At 55.7% G+C, this 26,875-nt stretch overlaps 3 protein-coding genes across 7 annotated transcripts in view; 1 reads left to right on the forward strand and 2 right to left on the reverse strand.

Annotated features, from left to right (window-relative positions):
- Positions 1–3,426: 3,426 nt before the first annotated feature.
- OVCA2 (OVCA2 serine hydrolase domain containing) lies at positions 3,427–4,857 on the reverse strand. Its single transcript, XM_065910115.1, has 2 exons — positions 4,617–4,857; positions 3,427–4,252 (listed from the first exon to the last, which is right to left on the reverse strand). The coding sequence occupies exons 1-2, from the start codon at positions 4,801–4,803 to the stop codon at positions 3,753–3,755; spliced, it is 687 nt and encodes a 228-aa protein (XP_065766187.1). The 5' UTR covers positions 4,804–4,857; the 3' UTR covers positions 3,427–3,752.
- On the reverse strand, positions 4,115–13,694 carry DPH1 (diphthamide biosynthesis 1). 5 transcript variants are annotated; one of them, XM_065910111.1, is made up of 13 exons: positions 13,549–13,694; positions 11,613–11,765; positions 11,425–11,488; positions 9,685–9,806; positions 9,142–9,299; positions 8,901–9,022; positions 7,159–7,227; positions 6,625–6,781; positions 6,410–6,510; positions 5,651–5,729; positions 5,237–5,377; positions 4,975–5,082; positions 4,115–4,252 (listed from the first exon to the last, which is right to left on the reverse strand). In XM_065910111.1, the coding sequence occupies exons 3-12, from the start codon at positions 11,475–11,477 to the stop codon at positions 4,993–4,995; spliced, it is 1,092 nt and encodes a 363-aa protein (XP_065766183.1). In that variant the 5' UTR covers positions 11,478–11,488; positions 11,613–11,765; positions 13,549–13,694; the 3' UTR covers positions 4,115–4,252; positions 4,975–4,992. The 5 variants fall into 5 exon arrangements, with proteins under 5 accessions (XP_065766183.1, XP_065766182.1, XP_065766184.1 ...); XM_065910110.1 differs by having other exon boundaries at positions 13,592–13,687; XM_065910112.1 differs by lacking the exon at positions 13,549–13,694 and adding an exon at positions 13,220–13,542.
- A 3,725-nt stretch (positions 13,695–17,419) lies between these two features.
- The window catches only part of RTN4RL1 (reticulon 4 receptor like 1), a 72,788-nt gene continuing 63,332 nt past the window's right edge, over positions 17,420–26,875 (forward strand). Inside the window, exon 1 of the mRNA XM_065910664.1 lies at positions 17,420–17,897. Within this exon, the coding sequence (XP_065766736.1) occupies positions 17,885–17,897 (13 nt within the window). The 5' untranslated portion in view covers positions 17,420–17,884. The remainder of the gene's footprint in view (positions 17,898–26,875) is intronic.

The following is a 26,875-nucleotide window of genomic DNA, read 5'->3' on the forward strand; positions in this document are numbered from 1 at the left end:
GAGGAGCTGAAGTCCTCTTGGGCTAGTGAAGTGTAAGCAATGACCTCTTCAAAAACATTCTGCCTGTCACTTGCCGCCACCACCATCCCCCACTTCGGGGCTGACTGTTGGATACTGGGTGCAAGACCACCGAGGGACAGTGTTGGGAACGATTAATGCAGCCCAGTCCTGCCACCCATTAATACAATTTTTCTTGACCTCTCCATGTCCCCTTTTCTAAACTGTTTCTAACACAGTTGGTGATGGTTTCACAGCTAATCAACACCCACACTTTCTTTCTTCCACCCAAGGACACTGAGGGTTTAGATGAAAATGCACCTGATTCTGGCATCCCGTGCACATCGGTGGGCAGACTGTGTGCACCTGGCAAGAGTGCACAGGGAGGCAGGAGGTCCCACCTGGCATCACCAACTGGCTGTTAAGGGGCCATGTTATTTCTGAGCCTTCTGTAAAAGGAGATAGTGATCCCTCCTTTTTTGGCAGGCCTGTCGTGAGGACCAAATAAGATCATGTAAGTAAAAACCTTTGAAAACTGCAGAATGCTATTTTGATCTTAAGTATTCTCTTAGGCTACTATGTCCTTGGAAGGGGGTGGTGGTGCTGGGGAGACCCCAGCTCTGGGCACTGAGAATGAACAGGGGAGTGAAGGGTACACATTTCTCTGGGCAGAAGCTCTAGGACTGAGGCTGTTGAGGGTTCTCTGCTTAGGGACTCTCTCTCCCAAGAACCTTAGGAACTAAGGTGGAGTGAGAGGTAGAAAAGATAAATGGCAGGGATATTTTGGAAAGAAGAGATGAAGTCTTTTGCAGTTTGAACCCATTTGCAAGTGGTTGGGGCGGGGGGGCGGAAACCAGAGGACTGACTGTACAGTTAGGAGTTCAGTATCTTGAAAATCATTCAGGACAGCACACCCCCAACCTATTTTATGGATTAGGAAGGTGAGGCCCTTGCAGGACACGCCATCCAGTAGTGAGTGGTGGCCTCTGCTCATTTTCTGTGAAGCAGCAGAGAAGAAAACGACTAGTCAAGGTCAAGACCAGCAGTTCTTTGATCTGGATCCAACTCTGGGGAAGTTAGCCTCTCAGTGCCTCGTCTCAGTTGTAAAACTAGGTTAGCATCTACCTTATGAAGCTGTGAGATTAAACTAGGTAGCTAAAGCTTCTGCTTAACACAAGACCTTGCATAGTTAGCACTCAATAGATGATATACCTCTTCCTGTCTTCTGGACCTCATTACCCCTAGTTGAAAATGTTAGATCAATGTTTCTCAGCCAGAGAGCTTGTTTTCTTCTTCCTAATGGAGTGCCTGAGAATCACTATTTTTTTTTTTCAAATAACACATATTTACCAGAGACTTACCCTCTACTAAGACAGTGGTTTTCCAGCATTTCATTGCATGACAGTGACCAGGATGGTTTGTCAAAATGCAGATTCCTGGGTCCTAGTGATTAGCTCAGTAAGTCTGGAGTTGGTCCCAGGAACCCAAGGTTTAACATGATCCTGATGCAAATGGTCCATGGAATTGGTGTGGAGGGGAATAACACCCTAAGATTCCCCATTGTTCCTGGAGGGCACTAGGGGGGATGACATATCACACTTGTTGGGAACGCGTGGACCATATCATCAGTTTCCTTCTGTGCTGTGACTAGTTGTCTGACTCTTTGCAACCCCATGGACTGTAGCCCGCCAAGCTCCTCTGCCTGTGGGGATTCTCCAGGCAAGAATACTCAAGTGGGTTGCCATGCCCTCCTCCAGGGGATCTTCCCAACCCAGGAAAGCCCAGCAGACATTTTGATCCTCAGGGGAATTTCCACCTTCTCACTTCTGCTTCACCAGATCCTGCTCTGGTCTTCAACCTCACCCTTCCAACTTTAAACACTACCTTAATATTTACTCCCCAAATGTCTTTCCCTCTCTCCTTTACTTCTCCCAGTAATTCCAAGTAGCAGCAACTGTGGTATGCAAGACATTTTCACCTCTTGAGGCCTTGCTAAAGAGGGAAGCCAGGGAAGCCTGTGAGGGCTTGTGAGGCAACTGCAGACTTACTGCTTTTTATTCCGAACTGCTTACTTCCAGAGAAGAAAGGAATCTGAATTTTTGTGTGACATTCCTAAAATTTTAACTATCACGAACCCATTTTTTCCCCTTAAAATTCTATGGGCCAAATCCCACAGGTCTGTAGGAGTTAATTCAGAGCATTTCAGTCTCTTCCTTTGCCAAGGAAGGGGTCCCTTTAAAACACCAAGAGCAAGGCAGTAGCACTGTGGCAAAAAACTTTCTCCCCCCCCCCCCCCCCCCACTTTCTGCCTAGGCATTTAACTCTAGCTTTACTTTTAATATTGCATGCTGCCTGCTAAGTGGCTTCAGTCGTGTCTGACTCTGTGCAACCTTATGGACTGTAGCCCCCCAGGCTCCTCTGTCCATAGGATTCTCCAAGTAAGGATACTGGAGTGGGTTGCCATGCTCTCCTCCAGGGGAAACTTCCTGAAACAGGGATCGAGCCAGCGTCTTATACCATCTCCTGCATTGGCAGGCAGTTTCTTTACGACTAGTGCACCTGGGGAGCCCCTGTAAGTCTCAGAAAGCTGCTATCCATAGTGAAGAACTCAGGATTTCAGGTGATTTAAGGCTCTTAGTCTGGCTGCCTCAGGATGGGCTAGGGCATTTGTGCTGCAGTTCCCTAACCCCAATTCCTGCTCAGTTACTAAACTACTTGGGGCAGCCATGCTTGTAGGCCAGATACGGCCTGTTGCGATCTTCCAGAAAAGGAACAAACTGATGAATCTGCAGAGGCAGGGCAGCCTGGGGAAGAAGGCACTGGAAGTGGAGGGAATGGTTACAGCGAGCAGTCTTTAGAGTGCCTAAGAATAACTAACAGCATTTTCAAACCAGATGGGCTGCTTAGGCCTTGGCTGTGACCACTACAGAGTAGCATCCATCTCCAGCTCTGCAAACAGGGTTAAGTTTGGAAAAAGGTTACCTCTGTGCTGTCTGTTTCCATCTAGGTCTAGTACCATCCCATCCTTCAAACTCATAGTTCAGAGAAGCTGACAGCTATGGTGGAGAAAACAGAGAATACATGAAGCCTGGTTTTGACAGGCCAACACACAAACTCTTAGGGATCAGGATCGAATGAGCTAAAACTCAGTATGGCCCAGGCAGAGCTTTGCCAACTGGTCTCTTCCCTAAACTTCTCAAGATGTAAATTCTTCCCTCCTTCAGGGAGGCGTCCTTTCCTTCAGCTTGGGACTTAAGACTTCTGCCAAAAATGTGTATGTGCACATATGCGTGAGCTTGTCCTAGGGGTTCGCAACTGCAAACACCTCCCGGCCTGGTGCTGCCCTGGAGGCTGTGCTGATGCCTAGGAATCCGTTTTAAAAAAACATAAAATGGGTTTTCCTGTGTATCTTTTCCTGGAAAAAGATGCTCAAAATCCAAATCACTTTATTGTGTGGCACTCAGTGCTGCCAGTCTCTCCTTTTCCTGTCACCCCCCCACTCATTCGGGATGCCAAGGTCAAAGTCCATTGAGGCTTCCTAATCCTCCTCCCCTTTTTTTCTTTGAGTGCAGAGCTGGGCTTATATAATTTGAGTCTTAAGTACTGATATTTGTCTCTTAATTGGAGATGGTGAGGTGCCCTAATAGCAGGTGAGATTTCTATGTAGAAAAAAGGCAGGGATTACAGAGGCTGCATCAAGGTCATGGGGAGTGGAACGGAAAGCGGATGAAGAGGCAAAGGCCTTTGTAGAGCTTTCAGTTTGCAAACTGGTCCAAGAACTTGAGGTAGGCCTGGCGCTGGGGTGCAGCTGCTGGAATGAAGTGGCCACCAGAGTGGGTAAGGGTGATGGCTCCACTGAATCGGCTACACAGCTGCACACTCTCCTGAGAGGGGATGACGCCGTCAGTGTCCCCAAAAACATGGAGGGAAGGCAGTGACAAGGGACCCTGCATGATGGGTTCCATGAGGCCAAGGCCCCGCGGGCAGAAACCAGATACGAGGATGACAAACCGGGGCAAAGGGAAGCGGGGATCGCCGGCTTGGCCAAGTGCACACACAAGAGCTGCTAGCGCGGCCCCCTGGCTGAAACCAAGGATCCCATCGAAAGGCCCCAGCTTGTTCAGTGCCTGTGCCACCGTTCCCAGGGCTTCCTCCAGACCTCTGCACGCCGTGGGCTCTTCCAGGGCCAAGAAAACGTCTGCCTCCTGTTCGGAAAACCACCAGCCTCGAGGCTGCTCCTCCGGAGGGCAGGGTCCTACAGCGATTAAGGGAAGAGTACAGAGTTAAGGCAAGGGGAAATCCAGGGGGAAAGAAATAACGGGAGTGAGGGAGTGTTTGGGAATGAGGGAAACAGAGGTGGTTGAGGCGGAGTAGAAAGTCTGGGGAAAATGAGGCGGGGAACAGATTGACCTGGAGAAGAGATGAGTAGAAGTCTGGGAGGACCAGGCAGGAGTTTGAGCAAGGGGCTAGGTTGACAGAGATGGCATGTATGGGCAGAATGAAGTGGGAGGATGGCAGGAATGTGGGGAGGAACAAGGGTGGCTGTCTGCAGGCAGGTGTTACGCGGCCAAGGCAAGACAGAAGACTCTGGGCGCATTTCCGGGCAGGGCTCCTCTCACCGGAGTCTGGCTTGGGGCCCTCCGACCCCGCTGCGTCCACGACCGGGTGCGGGCCGCTGAGGCACACGAGTTCTGCGCGGCCCCGCAGCGCCTTCCGCAGCGCCCCGGTCTTCTCACGGAAGCCCCGCTCGCTCTGCCGAAAACCCGCCAGACACAAAATCCGCAGGAGGGGCTGCGCAGCCATCATGCATGGCGCGTGCGCGCCAGAGGAACAGGAAGCAGCCTTTCCCCAGGCGGAAGTTGAACACGAGGGGCGGGACCCAATACAGCCACCACCCTGGAGGCGGGCCTCTGAGCAAGCGGACGTTGCCATGACAACGGGAAGAGGGTGCGGCAGGTCCAGAGGTAGACCTGATACCTGGGAACCAGGAGCGTCTCAGGGAGCGATCGGCGACACCTCTTCGTCTCTGCAGCTGCAAAGCTCGCAAGCCGCGGTTGGAGAGGGGCGCGCGGCCCCCCCCTGAACCTGGGGTGGCAGACAGGTCACGGTCCCGCTTCTGCGACGTTCCCCACCCCGCTGTCGTGCATTTCCCTTAGCGGCCGCAGGGCGGCGGCCTCGGCTCGCGCCGCCTGGGAGACCGCGCCCAGGCCCCTCGGTCTTCCTTGGGGTTCCTTCCTACCTTCCCCAGGGCCGGCCGGCCTGGGACCTGGAGCAGCCGATCCCGCCCGTGGTTCACCGTCCACGGCCCCAAGGAGCTGCTGGCGTAGAAGTCCATAGGGTAGGGCTGCTGCCAGGATATGTCCCTCAAGGCCACCGCCGCCTGGGGGAGAAAATCCGGACAGTAACATTTGCCAACATTTTTCTACACAGGATTATTTAATTCAGTCCTCACGATGACCTACGAAGGTCCTATTATACCCATAGCATAGAAAGGAAATGTGAGGTTCAGAGAGCGGAAGGGACTTGCACAAGGCCACACAGCTAGGAAGTGCCTCCGCTGTAACTTAAGTGCAGCTCCACGGAGGACCCCTTCCAGGACAGAACTAAGGGTAAAGCCCATTCTCCCCCAGGGATTTTCAGAACCTAGTGTTACCTCATAGGGCGTGAGCAGCGGCTTGGGGAAGGCTGTACCCCAGTCGATGGACAGGCGTGGACATGCCACCTGCACCCACCTATAAGAAGGGAAATCAGGTCAGATCCAAAGGCGGGGGGGTGGGGGGGGGGTTCTCTGTTCCTGGCAGCATGCTGAAGAACATGACTGTGTCCCCAACACACTCAACAGAGCCTACTATTAATTCGAAAGTAAAGACTGTCACTAACTGCTGTTTAGAATAGCACTATGGTATTGTTTTCTCCTGTTTCCTCCACTGTGAGCTTTTTTTCGGTTTTTATTGAATTTGTTACAATATTGTATACCTTATGTGGGATCTTAGCTCCCCAACTAGGGAATTGAAACCTGCAACCCCCCACACTGGAAGGTGAAGTCTTAACCACTGGACCACGAGGAAGTGCCTGACTACGAACTTTCTGAAGAGAGGGCTTGGGCAGCATGTTCACGATCAGACCCCAGGATAAAATTTACTGCTTGGTCCAATGCAGGTGCCAACCACCCCTCAAACTCATCTCACGCAGAACGACTATGATATAGCTGTTGCCTGTGAGCCCCCAAGCCAGACAAAGTTGGGTTGACCCATAGCCAAAAGTAGCCCCCGCGAAATGAGTGCTCTCTAAACATTAAAATTTCATGGTCATGGAAGCACTGACTCCAGCCTGCAATAGGAGCTGGGCAGAACCCAGATTCTAAGCTTCCTTAGCCAGTCATCTCTAGATAGATTAAGGTGGGGAAACGTACACATCCACCTCGGGAAGGAGGCTGAGCTTGCTGGGGAAGATCTCGGAGAGCAGCAGCCTCACGAAGGGAAGTCCCAAGGCTTGGAGCCGAGATTCCAGGTGCTGTTGGGAGAAGGAGGCACAGCTGGGGTGATCAAGTGGCCAAAGTAAATCCCTTGGCCTCCTGATTTTCTCAGCCGGGTTCCCAGCTAGTCCCCTTTCCCAGAGCCCACTGACCTCCAGAATCTTGGGACTGCCTTGGCGGCCCAAAGAGCCCAGGATGAGACCCCAGGATGTAGCTGAGCGGGCAGTGGCTATGGCTTCCTGGCGGCTGGCCTGCATGCGCTGGTGGTCATAGCACTCTCGGGACAGGACCTTGCTGTAAGGGTCGTATCTGGAAAAGAAGCTGTCGGGGTCACTGGGACAGCCACTCACAGGACTTGTGCCACATACACAGCTCCCTCATGCAGCCCCTTGGTCTTCGGAACCCTCAGGCTCCATGCAGGCACTTAGGAACAGAGGCAAGAGCAGAGACTGCTACTGGAAGATCAGTTCCATGGCTGGAGCAGGCACGAGAGAGGGTTCTAGGATCTGGGTGTGGATCCAGTGGATGGGGAGGTGCTGTGTAGCAGCAACCCTACATCTGGTACCTAGATTCAGAACCTCAGATCCTCAGGGCTGGGGGCTTTTAAGTGGCCCCGGGGTGAGGAGGTTTGGGGCTGACTGACGGTCTCAGGGGCAGGGGACTGGTTAGCCCAGTCCGGCCGATACCGGTAAGCGGAGATGTTGGGGTTGGCGATCATGACAGACTCCAGGTGGAAGCGGCCATCTCCAAGATACCTGCAGCGGGGAGAAAGGGGGCCATGAGGGTGGGATGAGGCACCAGAAGCAGGCACCGGCTTGGAGGTCCAGAGGACTGAGTTCTTGGCTGGCTACACTGCAGTGTATGTGAACTGGGACAAGTCATCCTTTAAAACCCCTCCTCCCACACGCAAGGCCCTGGATGTCTCACATGTAAAATAGGAGTTTGAACTAGAGGACCATTAAGGCCCCTCTAGTTATGTAATGCAGAATCTAAGAACTGCCCCTATCCCCACCTGAACCTTCTAGGGGAAGAGGAAGGAGCCAGCCAGGGTCATGGGAAGGCTCTAGAGAGCCTAACGTGGAGGTGGGAGGACAGATTGTCCCTCACCTAGCTCAGTACGGATGTGGGAAGTGGTGTTCAGGGTGTCATCTGGGCCATAAATGAGTTTTCAGGGTGTATATATAGTTTGACTACTCTTTGCTCAAACTAGCTCTTGGGTCCAGTTACTGAACTGTAATAAGAGTCACTGTTTACTGGGCTTATGCCTTCCATGTACCACGCCTGGGCTAAACATCTGACATGTGTGACTTTACTCAGTCCTAACAGGTAATCCTCCAAGCTACCCATTTCACAAAATCCCCATTTCACAAAAGATACTAGTGAGGTTCAAGGATGTAGAGAAATCTGAATCCCCATTTCGCAAAAGATACACGTGAGGTTCAGAGATGTTAAGAAACTTGCCCAAAGTCACACAGCTCTCTTAAGCAGTATACCTGGGACTTGATTCTAGGCTTAAACACCAGGCTGTATCAAGCAGAGCTAGGAGATGCTGTCCTTAACTGCACCTTCCCAGATCATGGAGAGGCCACAGCACGGAAGACAGTCCACGTGGCAGCTCCTTCTCTCTTGGGAGACCACACCGAATTGTGATGAATGGCCAACAAACACTCGGGGTGTTCCTCCCTCCAACAGACACCCGAAGCCCCCAGGGGCAGGCATGTATGAGCTCAGAGTTATGTATGCCCAGGCAAGAGGAAATGCCCATCAGGGAGCAGGGCTGCCAGCTAAAGGGAAGGCCCTGATGTGGGCCTCTCTGGGGGCAGGGATGTCCTGTGTGGGTGCAGCAAAGCTTGTGGGAGCAGCATCAGCAGCCCCGGAAGTGGGACTGAGTCAGGGGAATGCCCCCCCTTCCCTGCCATTAGCTGAGAATGGGGCTCCCCTCCCCAGTCTTAGCGGGGGGAGCTGTCGGCTCCGAGGCTGGCTGCATTCACACAACATTAAGCATTTCCATTACCTAAAATAATTAGGCGGCAGGAGACACGCTGCTCCTGCTTGTTAGCTGTCCAGATGCTAAATTAATGGGGCTGCAGCCTGGGCGTGCCCATCCATCTTCTCCAATTATATTCCCACCATTTTGAGCCCCACCCTTGTCCCCACCCCCCACCCCCCACCCCAGCCCCCCAGCCCGAATCAGGCCCTCATTCCTGCCCCACCCTGGGGATAGTCTTCTGGACGTTGGCCAGAGCACTGGAGAGGGAGTCGGGGAACCTGAAACTCTCTTTGGTCCCCATCTTGCACGGTGACCTTGAGCGAATGGCTAAGGAGTCTGAGACTCAGTTTCCTTTCCTGGACGATGAACCTCAGCGTTCAGAGGAACCTAGGGAACTTTTCCTATGTCTCTATGACTGGCCCCCCATTTTCCACTTACACCACAGCCTCCACCTCCTTGGGTAGGCAGGGGGACGTGCAGCCCAGAATCTCCCCAGGGGACAGGGGCTTGCACTGTGGGACACTCACACGATACTCAGCTTTCAGCTCTTGGGCAGCTGCCTGTAGGGAGAATGAGGGAAGGGAAGCAAGTGGACGGGGAGGGAGAGCCAGGCCCAGAGGACCAGCCTGGAGCACCCGACGTGGGGACCCAGGAGGAGCCCGGAGACCAGCCCACTTACCTGCAAGGTTGACACGAACTGAATGGTGCTGACCAGCGCGAGGGCGCTGCCTGGGGGAAAGGTGAGGCGGACAGAGTCCAGGAGGTGGGCAGTGTCTATCCGGATGTCCACAAAGACGTACAGCACCCGGAAGTCTTGGGCCGAGGTGTCCATGGGAACTGGGAGGAGGGAAGAGTTCAGGAGACTGTTTTGGAGGGCAAGAGGGGCAGAGGACAAGCAGCTTCAGCCTGAGGAAAGACAGGGAGTTCGGGGAGGTAGGGAGTATAGTGTCACGGGTCTTTTAGAAGCTCCATCTCTGCCACTCGACTAGGGGGTCCAGCCTGCTCTACCACCAACAGCCTTTCAAACACCCATAACTGGGACAGCAGCATGGTTTCCAAGGCAACCAAGTCCAAAGGCAAGCTCCACCCATGGAGCAGGAAGGCCAAGGCCATCCCAGACACCAGGAGGGACCCGGTGCGTGCCAGCAGCACCAGGCACTGCAATGGAGATGAGCATGCAGTTCTGCCTCCCAGCCGGGTCTGGGTGTCCTGGCAGCCGTACCCAGGCAGCTGTGGCCGTAGTGCACCAGGAAGTCAGCTCCCAGGGCTCTCGCAGTGAAGTCGTCCACACAGCAAGCCCCGTAGGTCACGTCGCCCATCACCATCACTTCGGCCTCTGTGAACCTGTGGGGGTGGAAATGATGGGACAGTGACACAAGGAGTGAGGTGGTAGAGAGACCTGAATGTGGTGTTATCTCAGGGCCCAGCTCTGCTCTCCCTGCCTCTCCCAATCCTTTGGGTTGGCAACTGCCACTTCTGCCAACAGAGTAGGAGGGGCCCAGCTGCTACCTCCCCCAGGTCTGGCAGCAGCTCCTGGAACTCTAGCTGTATGCGGATGGACTCTACAGCACCCTAGTTCCTCTGCCCGGACTCTGACTGCAAGAAGGACCCCCCAGGCCTCAGCCTGGCATACCCACGGGTCGACCACAGACCTCTGCTGCCCTGACTCACCCCACGCAGAGCCAGGTGCATGCACACACAGGCAAAGACACCCATTTCCACGCCCTGGCACTGTGACGCGTGCTGGATGCACATCACCTCCCAGCCGCCCAGAACCCCTGCTGCCTCCCCACCCTTAGTCAAGGCCCTCTGTGCCAGGATGGGGGAACCCACGAGCAGCTCCCCCACAGCACATGGCGCCACCCACATGCCTCATGCGTCAGGAAGAGTGGGCTATGGCCAGCGCACTGCCATGGGATCTGCTGCCAGGCCTGAATCACTGGGGGATGGGGGCGGGTAGGGAAGACCCTACATCCCCTAAACTCACCACAGGAATGGGGTCAGAGGCCCAGCTCTTCCCTGAGACCCACCCCTGGGGCATGGAGTCCGGCTCAGGGATGGGGAGGGGGGGGTCTCCTTGTTCTTCTCCTGGGGGTGTGGTGGGGAACGCTGAGCTGCTGCCAGGCACCACCCCCTCCCCCCCCACCGCCCCTTTCCCCAAATCAGGTTGTGCACAGAAGCAAATTATTCAGCTCCTTAGAATGCAGCCCAGGCGTCTGAGTCAGCCGGAGCACTTAATTTTTTATAGATTAAAATGTATGCAAATTGGCCCAAGCCCCAGAGAGCATCCCCAAGGGGCAAGAGGGTGGGAGCAGGGAAGTGAGTCTGTGGCTTCGGTATGCGAAGCAGGGTGGGGGGAGGGCAGCAGCAGGGAAGTGGGAGGTTCCCATCACGAGATGACCTCCCCTTTCTTCTTTTGCCTTCCCTGTTCCTGTACTGGTTCCAGATGGCTGAGCGCTCACCCCCCTCCTGAAGATGGCTCATTGTATTGAAGAAACTTAGACGAGGGAGGTGGAGGAACTGAACACCATCTCCTAGGCGCTTCTCCTGCTGCCAAGCCCCTCCTTGCCCCGCTCCTCCAAATGTGCCAGAGAAAAAGTCTCCCCCCTTAGCCAGACCCCACACTGACCACCCAGCCCATTCCAGGGTCAACTCTGGGGGCTCTCAGCTTCTTCCTCAGGCCCCACCATCTGCTCTGGGCCCAGCTTTGAGGACAATAAAATTGACTCATTTCTCCCTCCCAATTTCTTTTTTTTAGGGAAGGGGAAATTTATAGAGACAAGGAGGGATTGTAGCAGGCTAGGAGTTTAGATTGGGGTTTTTCCCTTGGTGTGTGTATGGTTGTGGGAAGGAACACAGTAAGGCAGAGGTCCAGAAAGGGAAAAAAATGATGCCAATGGCCAGAGCCATAAGGGACATGGGAAAGGTCTCAGTTCAGCTTCCACAGTGCCCCAAGGCTCACCTTTCCAAGATATCCACGATGGTACAGGCGAAGAGGAGGAGGCCTTCGGGCATTTGTAAGGCCACTGCAAGATAGAGCAGAGACATGAGAGCAGAGGGCTGGGAGAAGACTGGGATGGGGACACCCCCCTGGCTGGGTCAGACCACCTCTCCAACCGCACTCCAGCTCAGAGCTTGGGGGGGGCTCACCCTTCTTGGCCTGGGCCTGTTGGATCCTCCAGATGGTCTTGGGAATCTCAAAGTTATAGTTGGAAGGCAGGACTTGGATGGCCGCCTGCAGCTGGGGATTGTTCAGGATCTCAGCTGGGATCTGATTGGCCAAGCGGCCCCGAGGGGCTCGAGCTAGGATAAATGTGAGAGGTCTGAGTTGGTGCCTGGCTTAAATCACAGCCAGACCTGATGGAGCTGTTAATGCCACCCAACTTTTAAGGCCCAGATCCCAGAAGTCAAGGGGATTGGCCCAGCCTTCTTCCCCAGTGAGTTCATCCTGAAGCTGGAGAGACGACCCATTAAGCGAGGAGGAAATCTGTGTAACTGATTTCCATGTTATGAGATTATTGGGAATCAAGGACTTGAAGGTGTGGCTCACTCACCCTGAGAGTAGAGCTGGCACCAGGTGACACAACTGAGGGTCAAATGGGAAAAACATCCACACAACTGTTCCTCGATAGAGAACAATCCTGAGACAGCCCAAGAGCCCAGCCAGCCCAATCAGTCTGGGAAAACGTCCCTCTGCTCCCAGCCCCTGAGAAAGCCTTGAAGTTCTGAGATCCTAGATATGAGATCTGGAAACAAACTGTTACAAGTACTAATTTAAAAGAACTCCTTCCATACTTGAGTCCCATTTACTTTTGTCTACACTGGTTAATTCTTGCTTCTTCCCTCTCCTCATTCAAAAGGTAAATAAGCACCATACATTTAACTGCCTTAAGTTCCCTAGTTCCATCATTCTACCCCACTTCCCACTCCTGGAAGGCTGGAAAAGAACACACTCCAGTCAGGACTGTGGGCAAACAGGTGAGGATAGAAAAGTGATCTTGCCCTTCAAGGGCTTGTAGTCTAGAGGGCGAAATGCAGGGACACAAATAATTACAACCCCCCACCCCCAAGATTAAAGGAGAAGAAACACTGTAGTCCTTTAGGAAGGCTGTAGCCCTTACTCGGCATCCTACTCCCCACAATTCAGTTTAGCCCAACCTGGGCATCTCTTTGGGCACCAGACAGTTCAAGAGTGTGAAAATGCGAGAAATGGACTCATTCAGCGAATACTTATTGAGCCTGTACTATCTGCCAGAACTTCTACCGGAGATCCTGCTAGACTGTCACTTCAGCCTCTGTGTGTGGGTACGTGTTTGGGGTAGCAGTAGACACAGGGGTGGTGATGGTGATGGTGCAGTGGAGTAGTAGAATGACAGGCTGGGACCCTAAGTCCCGATCTGAATGTAACCACTGCTATGGTACTTGCTGAGTTGTTTCAAAGGTCTTGGAACACCAGTCAGTGTCTCTGGGCCGGCCCTCACAGAAGCTCCTCTGACAGGCCCAAGTCCCTAGTGGTTGCAGGGGTGTGGGAGCTGCTAGTCCTAGCAGCTCAATTTGTCCCAAAGGCCAGTAGGCTCCTCCTTTTTTTTTTTTTTTTTTTACCATTTGGCTGTAACCTTCTGTTTACGTCAGTATTTCCCGGTAGACGGTGAGATCCCTAAGGGCAGGGCTGCAATCTAGTCCCCGCACCTAGCACAGGCCTGGCATTCAGGGGGCGCTCCATAAGTGCCGGGTTAATGAAACCTTGTGCCTCTTACGTAAAGTATTCCCTGAAGGCAGACTTGAGGAATGCCCCGTCCAACACGCCTGGCTCCTTCCCTCCCCGTCGGGTCCGTCTCATCGTTTAGTCTTCATGAGTCTGTCTGCCCTCCAAGGAAGGGAGGCAGCGTTTCCGGCTTGAGAACTACAAGCTTCTAGGAGGGGCTGCTCCCGATGGTGCCCTAAGGTCGCATAAGAAAGACCGGTCCCCCTGGACTCCAGCGACAGTGACTCGGAGCGAGTGACTACGAGACCTTCCGGATCTGGCGGAGAACGGCACCGCCGCCGTTTAAGTGGGCTGGTCGTGTCCCTGATTCAGGGGCCCTACCCCGAGATGCGAGGTCCGGAGGCCGCAGCGTCGTAGCACCCACCTCTGCCCGGGCCGTTTCGGCTACAAGACTCTGCGGCCTCGGCCGCCACCAGCGCCGCCATCGCCAGCGGACCCACGTTGGGACCAAAAAGGCAGCGCTAGAAGAACTCAGAGAGCGCAGACAGTGCGATCGATCGCCGATCTGCCAACGAGGGGCGGGGATTTGCCGGGCGGGGACCGTGAAAGAGAAAGATAGGGGCGGGGCCAGAGTGGGCCGCTTGTCTCAGCCCGGAAGGTCGGGACTCTCGGGAGCCCCTAGTGGTCCTCGACTACGGCGGTTGCGTTCTCCCGGCGACCCTGCCCCCTCCTCCCCTTACGAGCAGCCTGATCTGGCTCTCCTGGACAAGTGCCCTCCTATTTGCAGACTCCCTGCCCTAGTTCGGGGGGCGCAGTCTTGTAAATGGAAACACCGCCGGGTCTTCCTTCAGCTCCCCTATCTCCCCTCCTGATCAGCCCTGGACCTATGGGCGGGGCCGCATTCCCTGCCTCAGAGGACCCCATTGTCCCGACAGGACAGAACTGCACCCACTGAGCCAGCGTCAAGTTGAGTCTTGATGCTGATTTCCGGAGCGCTGGGATGCCGTTACACCTCTAGAACCCACAGTGTGGAAGGTTCACTGTGAAAAACTGCTACCAGGGGAAGGACCCCAGCCTGAGGATGCCTTCCTGGGAGAAAAGGGAAGTCCAAGGACTTGACTGCCTAAACCTTCGGGATTCTGGCCAACATTTACCCTGCCTTGGCTGCCCCTCCGGCATAGGTAGCCGGCCTATAAGCTCCTGGAATCCCAAAAAGAAGGCAAAGTGGCCAGTGGAACAGCCTTGACCTTTAGAAGAGCAGACTACCTGCACGACTGGCTTTCAGCAAGGTCTGCCACCCAGCAGTCAGCCCTCAGGGCCGTTTGCCCACCCAGCCCTCTGGCACCGTCTTCCTTTCTGCTCTGTGTGAACACAGCTGGCCCTTTAAGGCAGCTCTGTGGCCTCGGGCTCCCCTGGAGGCCCTCCCTGCTTGGAAACTCCTAATTAAGGCGCAGGGAGAAGTGAAAAACAAGCAGCCAGGGACAGGCCCTGCCTGGGAGACTGCCCAGAGAGGAGGGCTGGCCGGGCAGGCTGGGAATGAGCGGCCGAGGGGCAGACCAGAAAAGGTCAGTGCTCTGCCCCTCAGACCCCCAACGGGTGCCCTAGGATGGTCACAACCTCGGACAGGAATGTGGCCCAAGGAACATCCCATCAGCGTGATGAGAGTCCAGCCTGCGCTTTCTCAATCTCTCAGGTTCTCTGGACTCCCAGTGTGGAGAATCTCAATTCTGGGGTCCGCTTGAGTCCAGCCCCTCCACATTCAGGACACGAAGGCCCAGTCTGTGGGCAGCCTTAGCTCTGGATGCAGCTGAGAGTCCCAAGAGGGAAAGACTGGCTCCAGTAGACAGTGATAGCATTTCCCTAGTGCACCCCACACCCCTTAGGACCTTTCCCTCAGCAGAAGTGGGGCCCACTGGTAATAGAAGGCCCCCATCCTCTTACAGCTCCACCCCACAGCCTGTGTCCTGAATGAGTTGTGCAGCCCCCATTAGTAAACAAGCCTGTGCCTGAAGACCCCGCTGTGCAGGACATCGGGGGCTGTCATTCAACTTAGGCCGAGAACACCTCCATCTGTCCGTGGGGGTCTCCCTGCCAGAGTTACTCATCAGTCTGAGTAATTACTGCCTGACAAGAAGGCGGGCATAGCGCACCCCCACCTTACAACACCCGCCTACAGTCGCCCCCACCCCCTGGCTGGCCTCCAGAACAGCACCCAGCCCTCCAGAGGCCTGAAATAACTCTGCTTCTCACACTCACGCCCAGCCCCAGCCAACTTTGCCTAAGATACTGGAGATTGCGGGGCAAGGGGTCATGGGGAGGCGGCTTGGGAGGTGGAAGGAGGATTAGCATACCCTGATGCAGGCTCATACTTCAGCACTGATCTACTGTGAGATGCTTCGCGAGTTGCTCAACCTCCCTGACCTGGGTTTTACTGGCCGAGGGCCTCTGCAGCTCTCAGTGTCCTCAGAGTTCCAGCTAGTGTCTGCCTGGCAGGGCTCAGACAGGATGGCTCAGTCTGGTCCTGCAGCTGGTGGAGGCTGAGAGAATGTCTTACCTGGGGTTTCTATTGCAAGATGGACCAATCTTCTTAAACTTCAGCACAAGCTTACTTTCTCACCTCTAAGCCATCTACACATTCCTTCCTGCCTGTCCTAGTCTTTCCCCTTCTCAACCTGATGAATTCAGCCCTCAAGACCAATGGCACCTTTTCTGTGAAACCTTTTTGGATGGTCTTTCAGCCCCTTACAGAGCTAGCAGAGTCCCCTCCCACACTTTATCTCTTCCTAGCACATTCTAAGATAGCTTATGGGTCTTCCCCTACAGAAGCTTGCCATAAGCTTCTGATAGTTCATGTTATTGTTGTTATTGTTCAGTCATTAAGTCACATCTGACTGTTTGCGACCTCATGGACTGCAGAATACCAAGCCTATGTAGTTAGCACAAACCTCGGTGTTGCTGAACGCATCTATGGGTGAATGAATGATACTGGTCTTCTTTTTGAGCTTCCTAACATGTCAAGTTTGTCTCCAAGGTATCACACGACTCTCTCACTTCAGTTAGATCTGTGCTTAGATGTCACCTGCTCAGGGTGCTTTCCCTGATCCCTTCTTATCAGCTCCAGAACAACACCTGACTTATTTTTTCTTCTTCCAAGCAAGATCTCATCTGGTCTTTCCTAAATTGGTCCCTAATAACCATAAATTTCACAAGGACAGGGACTTTGCCTTTTTCATTGACTGAATCCCGGAAGACTAAAGCTCTACACTGACAGTCCCTCAATAAATGTGCCTTTAATGGGTGACATAGGCCACTCTTTTCCCCCGTTCAGGACCCCTCTTATCTCAGGCCAGTAGGGGGTGCCGGCCTCCACCCGGGACTGGTCTGGCCTTAACCTTCTCTAAGCTCAGCCCAGCTGGTTCCCAGCTGGACCTGCTTTTTAGGCGGTGCCTTCTCCATTTTCCACGAAGCCCCCGGCGGGGTCTGTATAGACCGAGGGACAACAGAGGCCCCTCCAAGCAGAGATAGCCTGGCTGAGCCCCACATCGGTCTTCCCTCGCTAGGATATGCAGCTGGGCCTCCCCAGTGCTTGTTGCCAGGTCTAGACTAGCCAGGAAGTACATCACACTCGCCCCCCACCCCCCACAAAAAAAGAACAGTGTCCTAGGACTCGGGATGCGATGCGGCTGGGTTTGCCGGAGCTGTCCTGGGCAAGGAGGAGCCGTCGAGCCTCCGAGGAAGAAGCGGAGTCGGCCAGGGAGGATATGGGCAGGGGTGCGGACTTGTAATCGGGGACTCTGGGCGGCGGTCCTTGCATCCCAGCCGGTGGGCAGAGCGCACGCTACCAGCCGCCTGTTTCGGTGACCTCCATCCGCGAAGGGCGCTCGCCCGGAGGGGGTGGGGCTGCGGGTGCGAGCTTCGGGAAGCCGGAGAAGCCCGGGAGGGGCTCTCGAGTGGCCCGACGACCAGCCCGGGGACTGGGGCAGGTACTTGGACGGACGCGGGCCAAGGATCGTCCCCGGGGGCGAGCGCGGCGAAAACACCTTGGGAGGCGGCGCCGCGCGGCTGAGCTCCGCTGCCCTGGGAATAGGACGGCGCTTGGCACCGCGAGCTGAGAGCACTTTCATAAATTTTGTATGGGAGGCGCTCCGTGAGCGGGGGCGGGGAGCGCAGAGAGAGAGGGAGGGAGCTAGCGAGCGGGGGAGGGAGGGAAGGAGGAGAGGTGGGGGAAGCCGGGGGGAGGAAGGGAGGCGCCCCGCTCCGCCGATCGCACGGTCCTGCAAACGCGCGCCGGGCGCTTTCCCCGGAGCTCCGCGGTGCGTGCGAGCGCCCTTTTGCAGCAGCCGCGGCGGCGGCGGCGACCCGAGGGGGCGGAGAGTAGGGGGCCGCGGCCGGGGGACCAGGGGGCGGCGTCCCCCCTCAAAACCGCCTGCAAAGTGTTCGGGGTTGCAGAAGCAGGCCGCCGGATCCGCGGAGAAAGCAGCTCGCCCCGGGGGTTGCCGGGCAGAGCCGCGGTTGCCGGTGGGCGCCGGTGCCCTCGGCGCGGGGCTCGGGCTCACCATGCCCCTGCGGGGCCGGGCCGCCGGGCACCAGCGGATCCCCGGCTTGCCCCCGCCTCGACGCGCACGGATTAGCTGCAGCCGGCGCCCGAGGATTTGAATCCGGACCCCCGGAGGGAGAGCGCCTAGGCCGACCTCGGAGTGGCGGCCCCGCGGCCAACATGCTTCGCAAAGGTGAGTTGGAACCGCAGGGGCAAGTTGGAGTTGGATGCGCACGGGGCAGAGCCGCGAGCCTGGGAGCCGCCCGAGAGCCGCTCGGCGCCGGGGCTCCCGGTCTGGGAAGCAGCTCTGGGAAGGCTAGAGGGCTTCGCGGGACTCACCCGCGGAGGGAGTGCTGCTGGGGGAGCTCGACCCCGGACGGGGGCTAGTATCGAGACTCGGGATCTGCTCCCTGAATCCAGCGGCCAGGCCTAGAGATCTGGTTCGGCGAGGTCATTTGGAGACCACAGTGAACTACCTGTGATGGAAGGGGAGCCGGCCTCCTGGGACCTTAGCTTTGCCGGTATAAAGTTTTTCACTTGCAGCCTCCATCCCCCCTCGCGGACCCACGCCGCCAGCTTCCGCCGCTTAGGCGGGGCCGGGGCTGGTTCCGACCCGCGCTCCGGTGCAGCCGGCGGTCAGGCGCCGCGCAGCTCGGGCGCTCACTCACCACGCGTCCTGGCTTCCCAGGTGGGGCCCGGATGCGGGCACCTTCCCTGCACCACGCTTTGGTGGTCCCCAGGGATGGGCTCTGGGCATCCAGCGGCCGAGGGTTGGTGTCTAGCGCCGGAGGTCCGGTTCCTCAAACTTTCCTTCTGCCTGGAGCGGAGGGATTGGAAGGTGGAAGCCGTGCCAGGAGAGTGCGCTGCCGGTGCCAGGCTTAACTTGAGGACAGCTGCCCCCCACCCCCGCCCCCGACCACCTCACCACGACCCTCGGGCCGCCGGGCTCCTAGCCGAGCGCTGCAAAGTTGGCGCGGGCGCTGGGGAAGTCCCGCCGCGCCCCCACGTGGCTGTCGCACGGGGAGCTGTCCCCAGGGCCCAGGGAGGGCAGGTGACCACGCCGTGAGCCCGCGGGCTCCGCCACCCGCTGCCCGGGCCTCTGCGTCGTCTACCTCTCTCACCTCCCATGTCCGGGCGGGCTGCGGCGCCCCGCCGGGACCCCCTCGTCCTTGGCCCGGGCCGACCGACCAGCCGCGCCTGCGGCTGGCTGCCCGGGCCCTGCGGGAGCCGGCTGAGGTGGGACCTCAGGTAGCGGAGGGGCCTGATCCCTGAGCTCCGCGCTCCAGCCTTAATCCGCCCTTGTTTCCATGGCAACAGACCGAGGTGTCGTAAGCACGGAATTCTGACCTCACAGTAGGATGGGAAAGGAGAAAATGGGCAAGGGGAGGTGACGGGAGGAGGGGGAAGCGAAGCCCAGGGATGGGCGGAGAGGAGCAGATGTGGGGGTGATGGAAGAGACCCCATAAGCTGGTGGGACAGGTGCGTGAAGAAACCACGTCTGCGCTGGAAGCCCTAAAGGCTGTGTGGTGGTCCCACCTAGCTCAGGCCGTCCGATGAATCTGGGTCGCCCCACTGTGTGAATAGCCACCAACTTGTGTGACCTGTATCCTCCACGTGGGTCGGTGCAGTGCAGGGTGGGGGAACGCTGACTGCCTTTCACTGTGGGTGGGAAGTCTCTGCGGCTGATTGGAGACACCACTTCAAGGATCCACTCCAGTTCCTTTCCCCAGCTAGAAAGGGACCAAAAGTCTTTTCAGCACCCGCCAGTGCTAGCCAGAGTATGTCTGCACAGAGAAGGTGCCTTTTTTTACAGAGCTGGGCGGCTTGGACCTGGATCCTGCAAACTTGCCCCAGTGGGGAAGACTTCCTGGGTAGTTCTGAAGGCCGCCATGTCTGGGCTGCAGGTCTGTGATGGAGATAATAGAGAGCAGCTGACATCTCATTTCCCTTTTGGTCTTTTGTCAGTTTACAGTTAAAAATGAGCCATGAAGCAGCCCACGCATTTTATTTATATGGTTGAGGTGTCCAGGGAGGCTTGAGCAGCCTCCAAGAGCCTTTTCTCCCATCCTCGCTGGCCAGAGACCCAGCTTGGGATGAACCCAGTGCATTCTGGGGCCTGCTCCCCAGCGGGAAGCTCCTTAGCCTGCCCAAGAGATGGCCACTGGAGGCTTGGCAGTCACGTGTGTTTGCCACTTGGGCTATTTTTCCCTTCCTGCATAGCTTGGTTGGTGAGAGAGATTCTACCAACAAAGAGGTTTTCACCTGGATTGGCCGGAAGGAAGCAGAGCAGAGAGGTTCTTTGCTGCTCTGGGCCATTGAGTGGGCAAAGGGCTTTTATTTTGGTCCTAGTCTGGGCAAATCTCTCCCTTGGCCCCTGATCCTAGTGACCAGGACTGGTCTCTCTTGTGCACACATAACACAGGGCACTCAGATTCTCTGTGTGGATTCTAGGTATGTGCCCAGAGACAAAGATTGCCTAGGGCTGGTTGCAAGAGAGGTGGCCATTGAAGTTTCTGCTTCTCAAGTGTTCCCAAAGGCTCCTGGCAAAAATGTCATAGGATGAAAAAAAAAAAAGGTCATAGGATGGATTCAGGTATTTGTTGCAATTTCCCTGCCCGTCGATGCAGAACCCTACGTGGGGTCCTGGCCCTGGGGGGAGTTTCATAGTTTAATTATGATTTGGAAAAGGGTTTGAAAGATGAAGAAAGAGTAGCCTTTCCTAGATCCTGGGAGAGGAGGGGACCGTGAGCCCTACCTAACATGCAGAGAAACCCCAGAGGAGGAAGAAGGTGAGAGTAGGCATTGGACCACAAGGGTCATGTCTCTGATTTCCGGTTGTCCTATGACAGTTAATATGATGTTGTCCCTGGGCAGGACATTTTAAGACCCGGGGGTGCTGCCTGCATCTCTTAATGAAGACTCTCCTGGCTACAGCCCCACCTCTGTGAATCAGAACAGCCTCAGTCCTCAGTGAATCTTGCTGCTGACCGCGCTGCTAGCTGAAGGCTTCAGCAGCTGCCCTGCTGGCTTTTCCATCTCCCAGCCTAGCCTGGCAGAACCAGGATATAAAAAGCAAATCTCTGGTCAGAGATGAGAGGCAGGCAGGGCAAGCGAGGCCCCGAGCCACTCAGCAGCATCTAGGAAGGGAGAGTGGCCTGCTGGGTTTTTGCTTGGCCAGAAGTGGCCTGCTTAAGGTCAGGATCTATGGTTTTCATTTTTAGAGCTATAAAAAACAGAATGCAAATCAACAGCCTCTGGGTGAATACAGAACCTTTCCTTAAAGTTTTTGTCTTGTTAAGCAAGGAAATAGAGTGCCAAATAGGCTTTGTTAAGTGGCAGTCTAATTAATAATTTAAAATCGTGTAGCTGTCTTTCATTAGAATTTATGTGTACATCAACCACAAAATCAGTCAAACACACTCATTTATAAGTTAATGCCATCCCTGAATAATTCAGCAAGAACTAGATTAAGGCCTGCAACCCAGTAAGATGCATTTTGTTCTTTTGGTTTCCATAGCCAGATGGGCTGGCCTGGTGGCTGGATTGGGTCTCCTTTGTGGGAAGAAGGGAAAGTAGGAGGAAGAAGGGACTATGGGGTTGTCAGATGCTTGGTTGACTTGCATTCAGAGGTCCCCTAGAGAATCAGAGAGTCTTTATGTGTCCAGGTATGAGCAGGTTCCCCTTAGAACTGTTAATGTGTGGCCCTCCTTAGCCCCAGCGGTGAAGGGAAGTGGAGAGTGTTCCACGGACAGCCAAGACATTCCCCTTCCCACTACAGAAAGTGTAAAGAGGGGAATTACAAAAGCTCTGTGTAGAGGGCTGAGATACAAGCCTTTTTAGCCCAAATCTAGGTACAGAAGTGGAGTTCCCAGCACAAGTCTGTCCCATTCAAGTAAAGCAGCCCAATGAAACCAATGACACCAACACAGTTTCCTTAATTGGGAGCTTCTGGACTGCTTTTCCCCTCAAAGTTCCTGGTCCTTACACCAGCAAAGAGAAGCCAGGATGAGGAATTTTAAGGAAGCACCAGGTCACCTCAAGAGAGAAGAGACAGAGTTGCTAAATAAAGTCCTTGCATGCATTTCTGGCATTTCAGTGCCAGAATAAAAGCAAGGAAAGAAATGCAATGCTCCCCGTTTGTGAGCTAAGACAATGTAGAAAATGTGTTTTGGTTCCGCCCCTGTCGTGCCAACCTGACGCCAACTCCTCACCACAGTTTCCAGGTCTAGCTGCTGCCGAGGAACTGTTCAGGACCCAAACTCCCAGCATGGACACACTGACTCCTGTACTGCAGGAATGAACCCAAGTTTCTGGTCTCGGACTCAGGCTGCTAAGCTCGACCCCCACCACCCCGGAGGGTTCAGTGGCTCTGTTTTAGGAGACCAGGTGAATAACCAGAACAGACAGTGGACTTGACACGGGGAGAGGTTCTCGGCCAAGTCTGAAGCGAGGAAGTCTCATTACGAAATGGAAAAGACAGGGGAGACTGGTAGGAGTTTTTGCCCCCTGACCTGTGGCAGAGTTGACAGCAGATGGGATCCGGGAGGGAGGCTTGTCGGGCGGTGAGTCCAACTCCAAGCTTTGAAGTCAGGGCCTGAGAAAGGACAGAGCAGAAGTTCACTCTGGAGATGAGAAGGAGGGGGCAGGCCTGCTGAAGGATGTCAAGAACGGATCTGTTTGGTACCATCTGCAGCGAAGTAGTGGTTAAGGTTAAAGCAGAGAGGAGATGACAGGGAGGGAACAGATGGCCGAGGAAGCAAAATAGCTGGCGAAACGGGAACAGAGCCTCCAGGGACAGCAGAAGGCAGGACCTCCATGCAGAATGCCGGAAGCGGCCCTTTCCTCAGGGTGCACTGGCCAGGCCACCTGGGTAGAAGTGAGTCTGAGAGAAGAGTGATGCAGGCACCCCAGGGGGAGGGCTTGCTTGAGGCTTGGGAGAAGGCCGCATGTGTGCTTAGATGCTCAGTCATGTCCAACTCTGTGGCTCCATGGACTGTAGCCCACCAGGCTCCCCTATCCATGGGATTCTCCGGGCAAGAATACTAGAGCGAAAAAAAAAAAATACTAGAGCAGGTTGCCACTTCCTATTCCAGGGGCTCTTCCCTGACCCAGGGGTCAAACCCACGTCTCTTGCATCTCCTGCATTGGCAGGCAAATTCTTTACCACTAGTGCCACCTGGGAAGCCCAAGCGAACACCTAGGAAGACGTCAACTCCAAGGCGAGGGGGGTCCAGAAACAGGGACCTCCTTGGATGTCGTTGAACTGGGGTGAAAAGGTACAGTTGACTCTTCGGGTCCATCACTGGAGTAAGGGGAGGCCACTGTGGTCCAAACATGCCTGGCCAAGGCTGCTAGGAGGAGGTATGGATGCGAGCAGGGAATGGGCAGCAGAGAATGGACTGTTCTTCCTCACCTGCCTTGAATCCGATTCCACTGGTCCCTGTCCACATGCTAACAATAGTTGCTTATGATTAGTGACGGGCCAAGCTAAATGGACTCCGTGCCTAGCCTCAGGCAGTCTCCACAACCACCCTTCGAGATCAGTCTGTGCCCGTCCCTGCCATGCAGATAAGGAAACCGAGGCGCAGACCAAATGAACTCCCTGAGTCTGGGTGATCCCCTTGGCACAGAGTCAGGATGCCACCCCAGGTCTGTCGGCCACCACGCTCTTTGCCTGGCTCTCTTAGCCTCTCAGCGCCACCGCCTCACATGCCCATCTGCCTTGATTTATGTGACATTTGTTTTGCGAGGTGCCGGGCACTGCCGAATCTGAATCACTCATGTCTCATTACAGCGTTCCCTGGTAGTTCCCGTGCACTCTTCTTCTGGTGTTCCTCCAGGAACGTCTCTGGTTAGGACTTGGGGCTCCTGACACCCCGAACCCCTCTCTCAATTGTCCTCCTACTCTGTCCCCCTACCCTTCTCTCCCCTGCTGCTTCCTGCACTGCTGTCTTCATTGCAGACAGAGATCAGACAATGAAGCACCCTGCCCACTCTCAGGCCCTTCAGGAAGGCAGGGCCCTGGCTTATTAGGGGGCTGGGCACTCTGCATGTGTTGCTCTCCACGGCTCCCCTTCCAGGCTGTCCTGGTGGGGCAACTAACACAGTCATACCCCAGACTAGTTGGTGACTGGGGAGTAATAACCCCAGGAGGTGGCATTTGGCAGGCTGGATGAGGGGAGGGGGTCCCTCCACCTGCCCCCCCTCCTCTGGAGAGTTCCCATGGCCCAGCCCTGGCCGGTCAGCTGGGCGGTAACTGCGGGTCCTCCACGCAGGTTTTCTCCTGCCCACTTCCAGCCAAGGATGTGTACCTGAGAGACCCATTCTTCCTGCAGTTTGGAAAAGAAAAGAGAAGGCGGAGAGTCTAGTGAATCTCATCTTGGGCGCAGAAGAGCACATTCCCTCCTCTCAAGGAGGAGCGCCCCTCTCCTTGGTGGGGCAGGACGGGGTGTCAGAGCTAACAGATTCAGTAGGGTGCTTCAGAACCTGTGATTACGGTCTAATCAGTTGGTGAAGTTGGGATTCAAACCTGCAAACATCCCCTGCTAGGTGATTCAGAAGAGGTGCTGCAGAGGCCTCCAGGCCCACCCAGCAAGAGAGTTGGCACAATGCTGTGTGTGTGCGCATGCAGAACCATACCTGGCAAGCGTGCAACAGGTTCACGGAGTGCTTGCCAGAGATCCCCGGTGGCAGAGCTGAGCTTCCCGGGCACCTAGGTTGGCACTCCCACCGCCGGGACCACTGGCAACATGAGTGACTGGTGAGCCACTCAGATGGGGGCACCCTGGGAGTGGGCGGGCGGGCCAGCACTGTGCATGCCACATGTCAGGAACAGAGCTCCAGTGGGTACGTGGCTCGCCCACCCACGCAGGGGGGTGGGCACGACTTGTCATCATATGTCTGCCAAGGGACAAAGCACTGCAACCCTCAGAGATGAGGCCTCCTGGTAGCTCCCTGGGCTGATTGCACAGGGCAGTGGCTCTGTGGTTGGGGTGGATTTGCAGGAAATGGAGCAAAAAATTCTTCCCCGAGTCAGGAGGAAAGCAGAGTTCCCAACTCTCAGCCCATGGAGGTGGCATGAGAGTTGCTACTGCCTCTGAAATTGTTGGAAGCAGGGTTCGCCATCTCTCTCTCTGGGCACCTGAACCAATGCGTGCATCATGAAGGGGGCTTTTATGCAGAGATTCATGAGGCCCTAGGGGGAAAATTGGCATTCTTCTTAGGATGATTTATTTATAGGGCGATTGGATGATGGGGATACGGAGGCTAAGGTGCCTCCATTAGTGAGGATCACACAAGGCAGGAAGCCTTGCTCTGCTTTTGACATTTCATGAGGCGACTCCTACCAGGGAACTGCTTTTTCTTTTAGAAGGTTTTACCTTTAATGTTCTATTCATGGCCTTGTCTGAGCAGGCTGAGAGGAGGAAGGAGCAGGCGGCGCGGGGGGCTTTGGGAGAGACAGGCCGGGGTCGGTCACTCCGTGGCCAGCGTGGGGCAGCCGGGGCAGGCTGGGTACGGGGAGAGGGCTGTGGTCACGGACTGGCAGCCTGCTGGCTGGCACGCCGGCCACATCCGCGGCCTGTGCTGCAGGGCAGCCCGCCACGTGGTGTTTACTCTGCTGTCTGTCTCTGTCTTCACTGGCTGCCAGGCTCCACCGGTAGCAGCAGCCTTTCACAATCCTGGTTCTGGCCTGGCCAAGGCCCTTTTCTCGCTGTGGACTCTGGGGCTGTGGACAGGATCCCAAACTTGGAGCCCCGGGGCTGCATGTGCTTCCGCCACTGTGACTGACTCACTAGGACCCCAGATGCTGAGCCTCAGTTTCCCCATCTGTCATATAACTAGGTTGATGGTTTGGCAAATGTTTTTTGGCAGTAGGAGAGTTTCTTCAAATGATGTCCAGTGTCAGAGCCCAGAATATAAAGCAGAGAGCACAGGTGGCCCTGGTGATACCTGGCTCAAGGGGCCTCCTCCTCTGGCCTTAGTGCTGCCCTGGAAGCTCCTCCAGTTTGGGGGCTGGGGAGCCCCCTGTGGTCCCCCCCTAGCGAGCAGTTCAGGCCAGAAGGCCACTGGCTGTGTCGTGTGCTGTGCGCGGACCCAGAGGACACCGCACAGCCCACAGGCCTGGGTTGGAGCTCGCTCCCGTGCAGCGGGACTTGGACCCCTTGTGACCACTTAGCTCGCTGGGAGAAGCTGTCTGCACTTGGAATCCGCTTGCCCTTGCCTACTGCTCACCCCTCAAGGAGAAGAGATTCAGTGGTCACGCCTCTGCTGCCCCTCTGACCTGATTCTGACCCTACCGGACACTCTCCTCATCTCACCTGACCTGGCGGCCCTTGACTCTGTTGGCCATAGTTTCCCTCGACTTCCCCCATGGCGGCTCCCCTGGTCTTTCTACTGCTTCTGTGGCTGCTCCTTCTCAGCCTTGCTTGCCGGCTTCACTACCTCCTGCCATCCTTCCAGTGCGGTGCCCCCTGGGGGCATTGCCCTGGGCCTGCCTTCTGGGGGTGTCAGCTCAGCCCTGGGGATGTCAGCTTGTCTACAGCTGCAGGGTTCATTTACTGACTGCTTCCCTTCCACATCTTATCGAGAGCTAAGATGTTACTTCTGACCTCCAGGGCCATCCTTCCAGCTGATCCCCCACCCCCAGATGTCTCCACTGGCATCCGCACAGGCCCCTCAAACCTGGCATGTGTGAAACGATGCTCCTACTTCAACCCTGAGCTCTGAGCACCCTTACTTCTTCCCCATTTCTCCCATTTCAGCATCTACACCACCATCCTGGCAGGTACCATCAGTCGGAGAACTGGACCCACGGATGAGCCCCTCACCTAACCCCACCTCTCCCCACGAGTCCATCGAGCAGTGATGCCCCTTCTCCCTCAGCATCCTTCACACCTCCCTTCCCTGCTTCCACCCTAGCCTTTGCCACCATCCTCTCCCGGACCACACCAACAGCTCCCCTGCCCCTACTCCTGCCTTCACCCCATCCAGCCTGCACATGGTGGTCAGAGTCTGCAGTGCCACAGATCTTGTCCTTCCCTTGTTTAAAAACCTTCAGTGATTCCTTGCATTGGCGGTCAGGTGCTCCTCTCTTGTCCCAGCAACAGCCCCACTAAACTCTCCTCTCCCCACTCCCCACTTTGAACTCTGAGGTCCAGGTCTAATGACCTT

The sequence above is a fragment of the Muntiacus reevesi genome, chromosome 18 (assembly GCF_963930625.1).
Source record: "Muntiacus reevesi chromosome 18, mMunRee1.1, whole genome shotgun sequence".
NCBI lineage: Eukaryota > Metazoa > Chordata > Mammalia > Artiodactyla > Cervidae > Muntiacus > Muntiacus reevesi.